At 17.3% G+C, this 11,164-nt stretch overlaps 3 protein-coding genes across 3 annotated transcripts; 2 read left to right on the top strand and 1 right to left on the bottom strand.

Moving 5' to 3' along the window:
- Nucleotides 1-397: 397 nt before the first annotated feature.
- Nucleotides 398-879, top strand: PGAL8A_00510700 (conserved Plasmodium protein, unknown function; the record flags this gene model as incomplete). The annotated part of the gene is made up of 2 exons (XM_028673931.1): nucleotides 398-554; nucleotides 668-879. 2 exons carry the CDS (start codon nucleotides 398-400, stop codon nucleotides 877-879), a joined length of 369 nt encoding a protein of 122 aa, XP_028530335.1.
- A 795-nt stretch (nucleotides 880-1,674) lies between these two features.
- PGAL8A_00510600 (conserved Plasmodium protein, unknown function) lies at nucleotides 1,675-3,069 on the top strand (the record flags this gene model as incomplete). Its single annotated transcript, XM_028673930.1, has 1 exon — nucleotides 1,675-3,069. One exon carries the CDS (start codon nucleotides 1,675-1,677, stop codon nucleotides 3,067-3,069), a length of 1,395 nt encoding a protein of 464 aa, XP_028530334.1.
- A 525-nt stretch (nucleotides 3,070-3,594) lies between these two features.
- TERT (telomerase reverse transcriptase, putative) lies at nucleotides 3,595-10,089 on the bottom strand (the record flags this gene model as incomplete). The annotated part of the gene is made up of 1 exon (XM_028673929.1): nucleotides 3,595-10,089. One exon carries the CDS (start codon nucleotides 10,087-10,089, stop codon nucleotides 3,595-3,597), a length of 6,495 nt encoding a protein of 2,164 aa, XP_028530333.1.
- Between the last annotated feature and the right edge of the window lie 1,075 nt (nucleotides 10,090-11,164).

Raw genomic sequence — 11,164 nt, 5'->3', positions numbered from 1 at the left:
TTTTTTTTTAAATTCAATTTTTTCAAAAAAAAAAAAAAAAAAAAAAAAATAAAATTTATTCATAAAATTAAAAAATTATAATTGTTGATATCACTTTTTAAAAAAATTATATATCTTTTAATTTTATTAAAAAGAATTATAATTATATACTTATGAAGTGAAATATAGTTCGTTTAATATAAAAAAATATAGATTCCTTTTTTATAATTTATATATTAAAATTATTTTTTTTAAAAACATTTTTTATTTGTGAAATAGGAACATTTTACTAAAGATAGAATATTATTTAAACATTATATAAAAATAAAAATTATAGATAACTTTATATTTGAATTAAAAAAATAGAACTCTTTTTTCCTTTTTTATTTTTATAAGATATTAAAATATAACTTAAAGAATGATACTTCCAATTACTAGAGTTGTTTTTATTAAAAATAAATCAAATGATAAAGTCGTGAAAAAGATGAAATTTATGTGTAAAAGAAATTTTGGAGGGGTAAAGTTTTTAGATACTAATAGAACAGCAGAAGAAACTGTTTATTTTAAAAAAGAAGGTTATTTTTTTTTTTTTTTTTTTTGCATTACTATTGTTTCTTTTAAATATCTTATTATAAAAGTAATTTCTATTTAATATGGATATCATTATTCTTTTTTTTTTTTTTTACAGATGAAGCATTATTAAGAAATTTACTTAAAAATAATCCTAATCTTAACCCTAACTACGATTTAACTGATGTTGAAAGTGGAGCAGAGAATTTATCAAATGATTTATCACTAGTTTTTTCAAAATATGGTATAAAAGGATTAAATAATAATCTAATGAAAGACTTGATTAAAGTATTTGAGTTAAATGGATATAGAAAAATGTTAGATCAATAGAATAATTATTTGAAAAAAAAAGAAAAGTATAATATGTAATTTATTAAATTTTTAAATATTCTATATAATATTGTATAAGATAAAATTATCGTTTATTTTTTAAAAATGAAATATGCGTTTTACTTAACACCAAGAATTGTTTAAACATTGTTATTTTCATATTTTCTAAAATATTTATTTGTTATCTTTTTTTTCTAAATATATTATTTTCCTTCTTTTTTTTTTTTTTAAGTACTGAAAAATTTTAGTATAATTTATTTTTTTATTCTTATAACGCTTTATAATTATATCTTTCAATCTATAAAAAGTAAAAAATTTTATGTAATTATTATCCTTTTGAAAAAAAAATTTTTTTCCTTATTTTTTGAGTACTTTAAATAAAAAATAAATGAAAAAAAAAATTTTATGATGTGCAAAATAATTTTCATAAAATGTTCACAGAAATAGTGATGTTAAAAAAGCTATAAATCAATAGCAACCATATACATCAATTTTTTTTTTTTTTTTTTTAATCTTTTCAAATGTTAAAAAACACAGTAATTATATCTTTAAAAAGAAATACAAAATAATGAAAAAATAAAAAAAAAAAAAAGGGTTATAAGAAAGATTATTATAATTATATTCTTTTTTTTTTTTTTTTTTTTTTTTTTTTTTATGACACATCCTAGCAAAGGAAGAATGTATTTATAAGGAAAAAGGATTTAATAGATAAGTAGGTTTTTATAAAATATAATTCTTCTTCTAAAATATATTAACATGATCTTTAAATAGGAAGAGAATAACGTTTAAAAAATAATGAAAATAAGTAAATGGATAAAAATTTTATCATTTGATAAAAGAAACTTTGGAAGTTCATATTTAAATAAAAAATTGAAATTAATAAATGACCGAGCTTTAAAATATCACATAGATTACATTAGGTCATTAGATATACTAGAAGGAAAAAATAGAAGTGTAATGAAAGAAATTTTTCCGAATAAGAAAAGTGAAATAAATGACTTGTTTTTTAAAAGAGAAAGTAATGAAGACGAAAAAGATGAAGAGGATTTATTAAATATAGATTTAACAAAAAATAAGTATCATTATGAAATGAAAAATATGTTACTAAATGAATTTGGAGTTATAAAAATAATACATAATGATATAATTGAAGAGGAAAGTGATTGTATGTTAATACCAATGGTTTCTAATTTCATCCCATTAAGTGGATTTGGTGCTTATATATTACAAAAAGGGGGAAGAGAATTAGTAAAAGAAATATTTACTTCTATTAAGAATTTAATAAAAAAACGAATAGAAATACTAAATGAACATAAAGAAGAATATTTAAGTACTTCAACAACAATGAATAATGAAAAGGGATTTAAAGAATTAGTAGAAAACTCAAAAACATTACAAACAGGAGATTTAATACTAACAAAACCACATAATGTTAGTGATAAAGTTAAATTATTGGCTTTTCTAATTATGCCTTATTTTTGGCAAGGAAATTGTTATATATCGGCTAATAAGTTAAGATATTCTTTTTCAAATGCATTAAGACAATTAAATGAATTATGTGTTTCTTCTATTATTTTACCAAATATAGCATCAGGAATATATGGATACACACCAAATTCTTCTAGCAATATTCTAATTGAAGAATCCATTGAATCATTGTTGCAATTGAATAATACAGTTCCTATATATAATTTAAATTCTATTTCTTTTATCGATAAAGATTTAAATACATGTAAAATATTCAGTGAAGCACTTGAAGAAGTATCAAGAAATTATTTACCTCATAAAAAAGTAATGCCAGCACCAAAATATTGGAATACTGTAAATAGAAGACTTTTAGAAATACCATCTAATGTTGTTTATTTTTGTAGAAGACAAAATAAAATTTCTTTTAAAAAATACCATGGTATAATTAGGAGAAAATATCAAAATTATTACAGTAATATTAGACCATTTAAATGGAGAGCATCAAGAGTTGTTGAACCAAATCCATTTCTTGTTTATAAAAATTCAGGAGAACCTAGTTCATATCAATATGATTATAAACCATATTACTACAAAGGAATAACTCATACCCTTTATCCAATTAATAAAAAGGGATTAATAAATATAAGAATAGGAAACAAGGGAAAATTACAAGCACTCAAAAATATTTCTAATATATCTTTAGAAACAAAACCAAGACTTTAAAAAAAAGAGAAATATATATATATATATACTTATCATATTCTTTAATTATTAATTATTTTTAAATTTCTCATGAATATCAAATATATAACACTTTTTATATTTTATATATATTTATGAACTTTTTTATTAAAGCAAAATGTAAATCATATGGATGTATAAATTAATAAGTTTTTTTAAAAAAAATAAAAAATTATGTTTTTTACAAAAAAGAAAAGAAAAAAAAATATATATATATTTAAAAAAAAAATAAAATAATATTTTTATTTTTTCAAAATCAAATTTTATATTTGAAATATTTTTTAAGATAATTTTATAAAAAATGAAATTTTTACAAGTATATATACATATAATTTTTTTAATTATTTATTTATTTTTTATTTTTTATTTTTTTTTTTTTTTTTTTTTTTGTTATTTAAATTATAATATTTTTATAAATAAACATTTCTTTAAAAGTAATATTTTAGTTATGAATAATATCTTTATTAATATTACTTATGTTAATAATCATATTATGTATTCATTGGTCTAATGACAAATTTTACTTTTATGTGTATTAATTTCTTTAATTTTGAACATATAAGGCCAAGAATTAAACAACTCTCTTTTAATCAAATTAAATAAATTATGATATTGACGTAAGTGATACTTTTTATATCTTGTTTTGCATTTACTTATCAACCTGTTCTTAATTTTTTTGAGAAGTTTCAGACATGGATAAAGAGAATTATTACTCATATAAATGTTAGCATATTGAAAAGATTCTATAGCTGTTTCAATTAAAAATAACTTGACAAATTTAAGTTTTCTATTTTTGATTAATGACCTTTTCATATAAGAAATTAAATATAATATAAATTTTGTGTTATAATTAGAATTATAAAAAGCATTAAACATATGCTTTAAAGTTTTAATAGAACATATAAATTTTAATATGGATGTTTTTAGCAAAATAAAGTTTTTTTTATAGCAAAAATATATATTTTGCTTATTTTTATATAATGTTTTATATTTCTTTTGTTTTGATATAATGTTTCTAACTATTCTATTTTCTACTAAATTTTTCATAAATGTATTTTTATTGTTTTTATCAACAATTATATTGTTCAAATGTAAATGGTTTCTGATAGTAGCATCACTTTTATTTTTCCATGGATATGTTGTACTATGAACAGAATTATTTAATAAATCAAATGTATATGAATTATTAAGCCATTCTAAAGAAACAACAGAACCTATTCTTTGATTTTTTATCATATTTTTTAATTTTTTTAATCGTCTAATATCCTTATTAATTTTAAGTTTTTTATTATGAAGCATTTTTCTTTTAAAATTTTTTTTTTTTTTTTTTTTTAACAACTTTATTACTCTATCAATTTCAAAAGATGTTAATTTTTTTTTTTTTTTTTTAATATTTTTCATTTTCACATTTTGAATTTTATGCAGACAGTTATATGTATTTATATATTTGCTCTTTATATTGTTTAGAGTGTCTTTATTAAAATTATTCAATTTCCTATTATCGGAAATATTAACATTTTTTTTGCATAAATTATTTGATGATATGCTATATTTTAAGCTATTTAACCTATTATAGCATATATCAGTGTTATCTTTTTTTTTTAATCCTCCCATTTTCTTAGTTTTTAAAGTATTTAACTTTACTTTTTTATTTTTCTTATGCTTCCTAATAGTATTATTAATTAGTAAATTATTCTTATAAATCAATGGAAACTTAAAAATTTTTGTCTTAGATGAATTGATATTACTTCCCCATATTTTTTTTTTTAATAACAAATTTTTAAATTTTCTAATATTTTTTTTATTGAGGGTTATAAATAAAAAATCGTCTATGAATCTAATTAATAAAGAATTTAAATTTAAGTATTTTGATACCCCGTCTGTTTTTAACGAATATTTCTCGTTTTTATTATCTGCATAAAGTAACTTTTGAAACTCTTCATTTTTATCTAAATAAGCATAATACAAGGAACATAAAATATTGGATAAACTAAATCCTTGTGGTAAACCATTTATATTACTAATAATTTTTTTATCTAAAAAATTTAAGACATGTTTTTCTGATGATATTTTATTTAAACCATTATTTTTTTCTAATTTAATTAATTCTTTATGTTTTTGTTTGTATATTTCTCTTTTCATATGTTTCTCAATATGTACGTTATTTTTATTATTACTTTCGCTTATATAAGCATCATTAATAATATTACTACTAATTACTTCACAATTTTTAGTTTTACTCAAAGTATCATTATCACATTTCTTATTTATTCTGTTATTAGATTCATGAGAATCATCTTTTTCTAATTGATTTATATTGAATTTTTTTATTTTTTCTAATTTTCTTGAGTTTCGTAAACTTAAATATAAATATCTTTTTTTTTCTTCTTTAAAAATTTGAAAATAAAAAATATTTTTTTTTTTATATTTTATTTCCTTAATGCTAAAATATATGTTAAGATAATAATATCTAATAACAGTTATAATAGTCATAAATATATCTCTTTTTTCCACCAAAACACTTTTATATGAATCAGCAAATATATATAAATCATTCATTGATTTATTTTTAAATAATTGCTTTAATAAAAAATTAAGCATCAAATTTTTATTTGATTTTACAATTAAATCCCTTAGATTATTTATATAATGAATACCAAATTTTTCTACATTAACTGGATAATATGATAACAATGAATTATTTAAATGTTTATTAAATAATCGGAATGATCTTTTAAATAAATATATAAATTCAAAATTTGATATGCCTTCAAAAAATGATTTTAAAATTTTAAATAAGTAATTATGATTTATATGTTCGTAACAGTTAGAAAAATCACCTACACATATATATGCATAAATTCTTTTATTATTTTTTAATTTATTTTTTATAAATTTTTTTGTTTTTTTTTTGCGATAAAGATAATTTTTTATATAATTCAACCATTTTTGTAATTTCATTTCTATTTCATTTGTTTTTGTTATAGTATTTTTAAATAAGGAACTTTTATTATGTCTAATATTGCCTAAACATTTCAAAGAAAAATTACAAATATTATTTAAAGATACAGGATTAAAATTCTTTCTATTATATTTTTTTTTTTTTTTTTTTTTTTCTTTATCTTTTTCTAAATAATTTAAAATATTATGAAGATAAAATTCACTACTTTTTTTATTTTTTAAAATTTCTAAAATTTTATGTTTTACACTTTCAGGTATATTCAACGTTGATAAATTAATCAACGGTCTTAACCCTTTTTTTTTAGGTACCCAATTTATTCTTAATTTTTTAGAAAAAAAATTATTAATAGAATTCAATTTAAGCGAAAAGTTTCTTTTTTCTATAATACATTTCATTCTATATATATAAATTTTTTTTTTATCATTTCTATTACTTTTATCTATACCTTTTCTTTTGTTCACAATTTTCTGGTTTTTAAAATAATTTTGTTCCTCATGAGTATTAGGTATATTTTTTTTTTTTTTTAATTTTTTCCTTAGAATAATGGAACTACACAATTTCTCTTTTATTATCTTTTTTCGTAATACTTTTTTATTAACCTTTTTTTTTATTCTATTAATTAATTTAATGAATCTTTTAATATAATTTACTTTTTTATTTTTAAAAAAATATTTACTAATATAATTCAAAATATGTTGCTTTTCAGTAGCATAATTAATATAATTTATAAATTCTTTTTTTGATTTGGGTTTTAATTTGCACTTCATCCTATAAATGATATATTTTTTTTTTAATGAAAAGTATTTTTTTCTTATTTTATAATAAAATTTATTTAAATATGGTCTGACATTTTTTTTATTAAGCACTCTCATATTATATAAATTATCAATACTTTTATGTAATTTATCATTTATTTGCTTGGAATAATTGTTTAATACTTTAATTTCATTATTTTTTTTATTATTTGTTTGATTTCTTTTTACTTCATTTACTTGATTGAATATTTCACTTTTAATTTTATTGTTTCTCTTGCTGATATTATAAATTGATTTTATTTTCCTTTTTTGTATTTTTTTTTTATTATTTACTCCTTTTTTTATATTTTTGTTAATTTTCTTTCTTTGATTAACTATAACTTTTTTGCCTTTTTTTTTTTTTTTTTTTAATTCTGATGTATTTTCTTCTTTTTTTTTTATTTTCTTACTTCCAAAATTTTGGTGATATAAAGAAAAATTGGAAATTTTTGTAAAATAATTCCATAGTTTCCTATCAAAGTATATAGTTTTGTGAACCGTCTGTTCAGATTTAGTAAGAAAAAAAAATTTCCTAATTATAGGCATAATAAAATAATTAAATAGAAAATATATTAATCTATTCATTAAATGTCTTTTTTGAATTGATGTGTTAATTTTTTTAACTTTATTAAAATATTGTCTTTTTAATTTATCAAAAGGAGTAGAATTTCTATAATAATGGATTTTTCCGTTTAATTTTACATATTTTATATAATTTAAATTATTTTCGTTACCTATAGATTTAAAAACATTTTGAAACCTATTTATATTTTTTAATTCTTTTGAGTATTCATTTGTATTATGATATTTATACTTATTTATTTCTTTTTGAAAAATGTTTTTTACTTTAATATTCTTCATTACTTGATCCATTGAAAAACTCTCCTTAAAATGAAATAATAAAAACTTTTTGACATTTTTTAAGAAAACTTTGAAATTATGCTTTCTTCCTAATAGCTTGACAGGTATACATTTTTTAGTTATATAAACCATAAAATTAATAACCTTATATGTTTTGAAAGAAAAAGAAAGAAAATCATAATTTTTAAAAAAAAAATCATAAGTTTTTTGTTTAATAAACTTTCTATTTTTTCTTATATTTATAATACGATATTTCTTTATTATATTTAATTTTATTATCTTAAAAATTTTTGCAATTCTATTTATAGTATATTTTTTTGGAAAAAATTTATTGTATACTTTTTGAAACTTTGTATTTCTTACATTATTTATAAATTCTTCAAAATAGGTATACACATATTTAAGTATTTTTGTTTTTTTCAAACGCGACCATATATTTTCATGTTTATCATTTTTCTTTATTCCATGCTTTTGAATTTTATCTTTTTTTTCTATGTCTAATAAAATATTTTCTTTTTTTGATATGATGGATGAAATATCATTTTTTTTTGTAAAACATTTAATTTGTTTAGAAATTTTTTGCTTATATTCATCTATAAAATTGTTATGATAAAAATATTTTTGATCTGATTTAAAAATATAATTCAGTAAATGGTAAGTAAATAAAGATGTTTTTTCTATTTTATCAAAGATAATATGTTCATTAAATAAAAAATTTTTATATTTATTTGTAGTATTATGCTGTAATATATTGTTTCTATTTATTATTATTTTATTCCACCCCTTTTTATCATTTGTATATTTTTTATTATTATATTTTTTATCCTTGTAAAATTCTTCATTTTGTTTTTTATCACTATAAAAAAATTTTATCTGTGGTAAAATAATTTTTTTTTTTTCTTTGTCATCATATTTCTTTTTTTTTATTTTTAATTCTTTTTTTTTGATTACATTACTTTCATTATTCTTCTTCTTTAATTCATTTGCTTCTATTTGAATTTCTTGAATTTCTTTTAAAACTTCATTTTTTAATATTCGTCCACTACACTGAAGCAAATATAAAAGTTTTACATATGTATGAGAATCATTAATTTTATATTCTCTTTTTTTCTTTTTTAATAAATATTTATATTTTTTATCTATTGTTCTTTTGTGCTTTTTTTTTTTTACTTTTTTATCAGTTGCACTATAAATTATTTTTTCTTTTTTGCAATTACGAAGCATATTTGTTTCTTTAAGATTTTTTTTAATATTCCTTTTATTTAAAAGGATTTTGTAAGAGCATAAATTTGTCTTATTATCGTTTTCATATTTAATTAAACTTTCTTTTATATTACATTTGTGTTTTTTATTTTTATTTATACTTAAATCCTTTTTTACATTTATATTTATCTTTTTATCTACCTCATATTTAATTTTATCTTCTTTTATAATGCAATTTTTTTTTTTTTTTTGTTCATCTTCATTTATACCTTTTCTTGCATTTACATTTATATTTTGACCTTCTTCCTCTTTAATTATAATATCTTTTTTTATATTCCGTTCTTCTTCTTTGTTTGTTTTATCAATGCTTTCTTTTATATTTTTTTTTTGGAAAATTATTTGCAACTGTTTTGTGTCATAAAATAATTTTTTTTTCTTTGAAAAATTTTTATTTTCAATTTCTTTGCTATCTTTGTATTTTAACTCTATTTGACTGACAATTATAAAAAAAGAATTTTGAAGAGAAAATTTTTTATTAGAATTATCAAAAAGGAAATCAGATATAAAAATAAGAGTATTAGACAATAAATAATTTAAAAAATCAAAAGAAACATAGTTAAAGAAAATATCCCATAATTTTAAACCATAAAAAAAGTCACAACAATTTTTATCTTCATAAGAATATTTAGTTGAATTAAATAATAAAATAGAATTATTGAAAATTTTACTTTTTTCATCTAGGCCTTTTTCATTTAATTTTTTTTTTATTTCACTATAGCACTCCTTCCAATTAGTTATTGAATTATTTTCTTTTTCTTTAAAAAAAATATCATCAGTTAAATTATTTTCGAGTTTTCTTAATAATAAATCTTCCATCAACAACACATTTTTTAGAAAATATTGAAAGTAAAAATCATCCTGAAAAAAATCTTTATTTAAGATTATTTCATTTATAATAAATAGCTTATCTTTCTTCTTTTTAGAAATTACATGATTTTTTAGAATACTTGATAAAAATTTTTTCTGAAACTTCTCATCATATTTAAGAGAAAATTCACCAAGTGTATAAGAATTAATTTTTAGTTTATTTTTTAAATAAGATTTAAATATTTTTATTTTTTTGTCTGTACATTTAAAAACTTTTTTTAAATAGAAATTTTCTTTTGATAATTCATTAGTCATATTAGAGAAAAAACCTATATAAGTGTTATATAAATTTAATAATTTCTCATCAAACCATTTAAAACAGATTTTAAATTAATAGAAAAATACGTATAATCTAATTTTTCTACTTTAATTGGTATTTTTTTTTTTCACCGAATAATTAAAAATTCCATGCTTAAAAAATTAAAAAAATTCTTAGCTAAATAAAACATGAGCTAATTGTTGCAATAAAACTTTATGGTAATAATTATTTTTTAATAAAACCTTTGCTTTCATTTTAAAAAAAAAAAAATATTCTTCTTTTCATTATATTCAAATTTCTTTATATATTTCTCATGGTAAATTATCAAATGCACTATATTAAGTTTATAAAATAATTATTATGTATTTAAATATTTACAAAAATATATACAAATGAAATCATATTATTCATATTGTTGAGGCTCTAAGAAAAAAATTAAAAAAAAAAATATAAACTTTATTACGTCGTAGAATAATGAAAAAATAAAGAAAAAGAAAAAAATTTAATAGAGTTACTAAAATGATATATCGTGGAATTATAAAAATGAAAAAAAAAAAAAAAAAAAAATTCAAACGATTTTTAATAAATATATATTCTGGCTCAAAATTTTCATATATTTTAAAATAAGCATTCAAAGACTTACACAATTTTTAAAATAAGAAAGAAAAAAAAATATAATAAATAAGTGAATAGTTTAATTAATAGTTTATAGACCAAATTAGTAAATGAATAAATAATTTCACATATTCGTTTAAATAAAAGAACAAAATCTCATATTATAAGAATGAGAAATATATATATATATATATATATATATAAATATGTATAAAGGGAGAAAAAGAGAAAATGTAAGATCATAAATTAACAAAAAGTATTCTAAATACAATAAAAGGAGTTTTAAAAATGTGTATAATTAATAATTATAGTTTTTGATATACTATAAAAAAGTAAAATATAAAGTAGGAAATACAATGGATAATATTTTTTATTTTTTTTAAATTATACATATATATATATATATATATAATAAAATAAAATAAACAAAAAAAAAAAAAAAAAAAAAAAAAAAAT

The sequence above is a fragment of the Plasmodium gallinaceum genome (genome assembly GCF_900005855.1).
Source record: "Plasmodium gallinaceum strain 8A genome assembly, contig: PGAL8A_v1_152, whole genome shotgun sequence".
Lineage (NCBI taxonomy): Eukaryota > Apicomplexa > Aconoidasida > Haemosporida > Plasmodiidae > Plasmodium > Plasmodium gallinaceum.
This window is presented reverse-complemented; position numbering and strand designations above follow the sequence as displayed.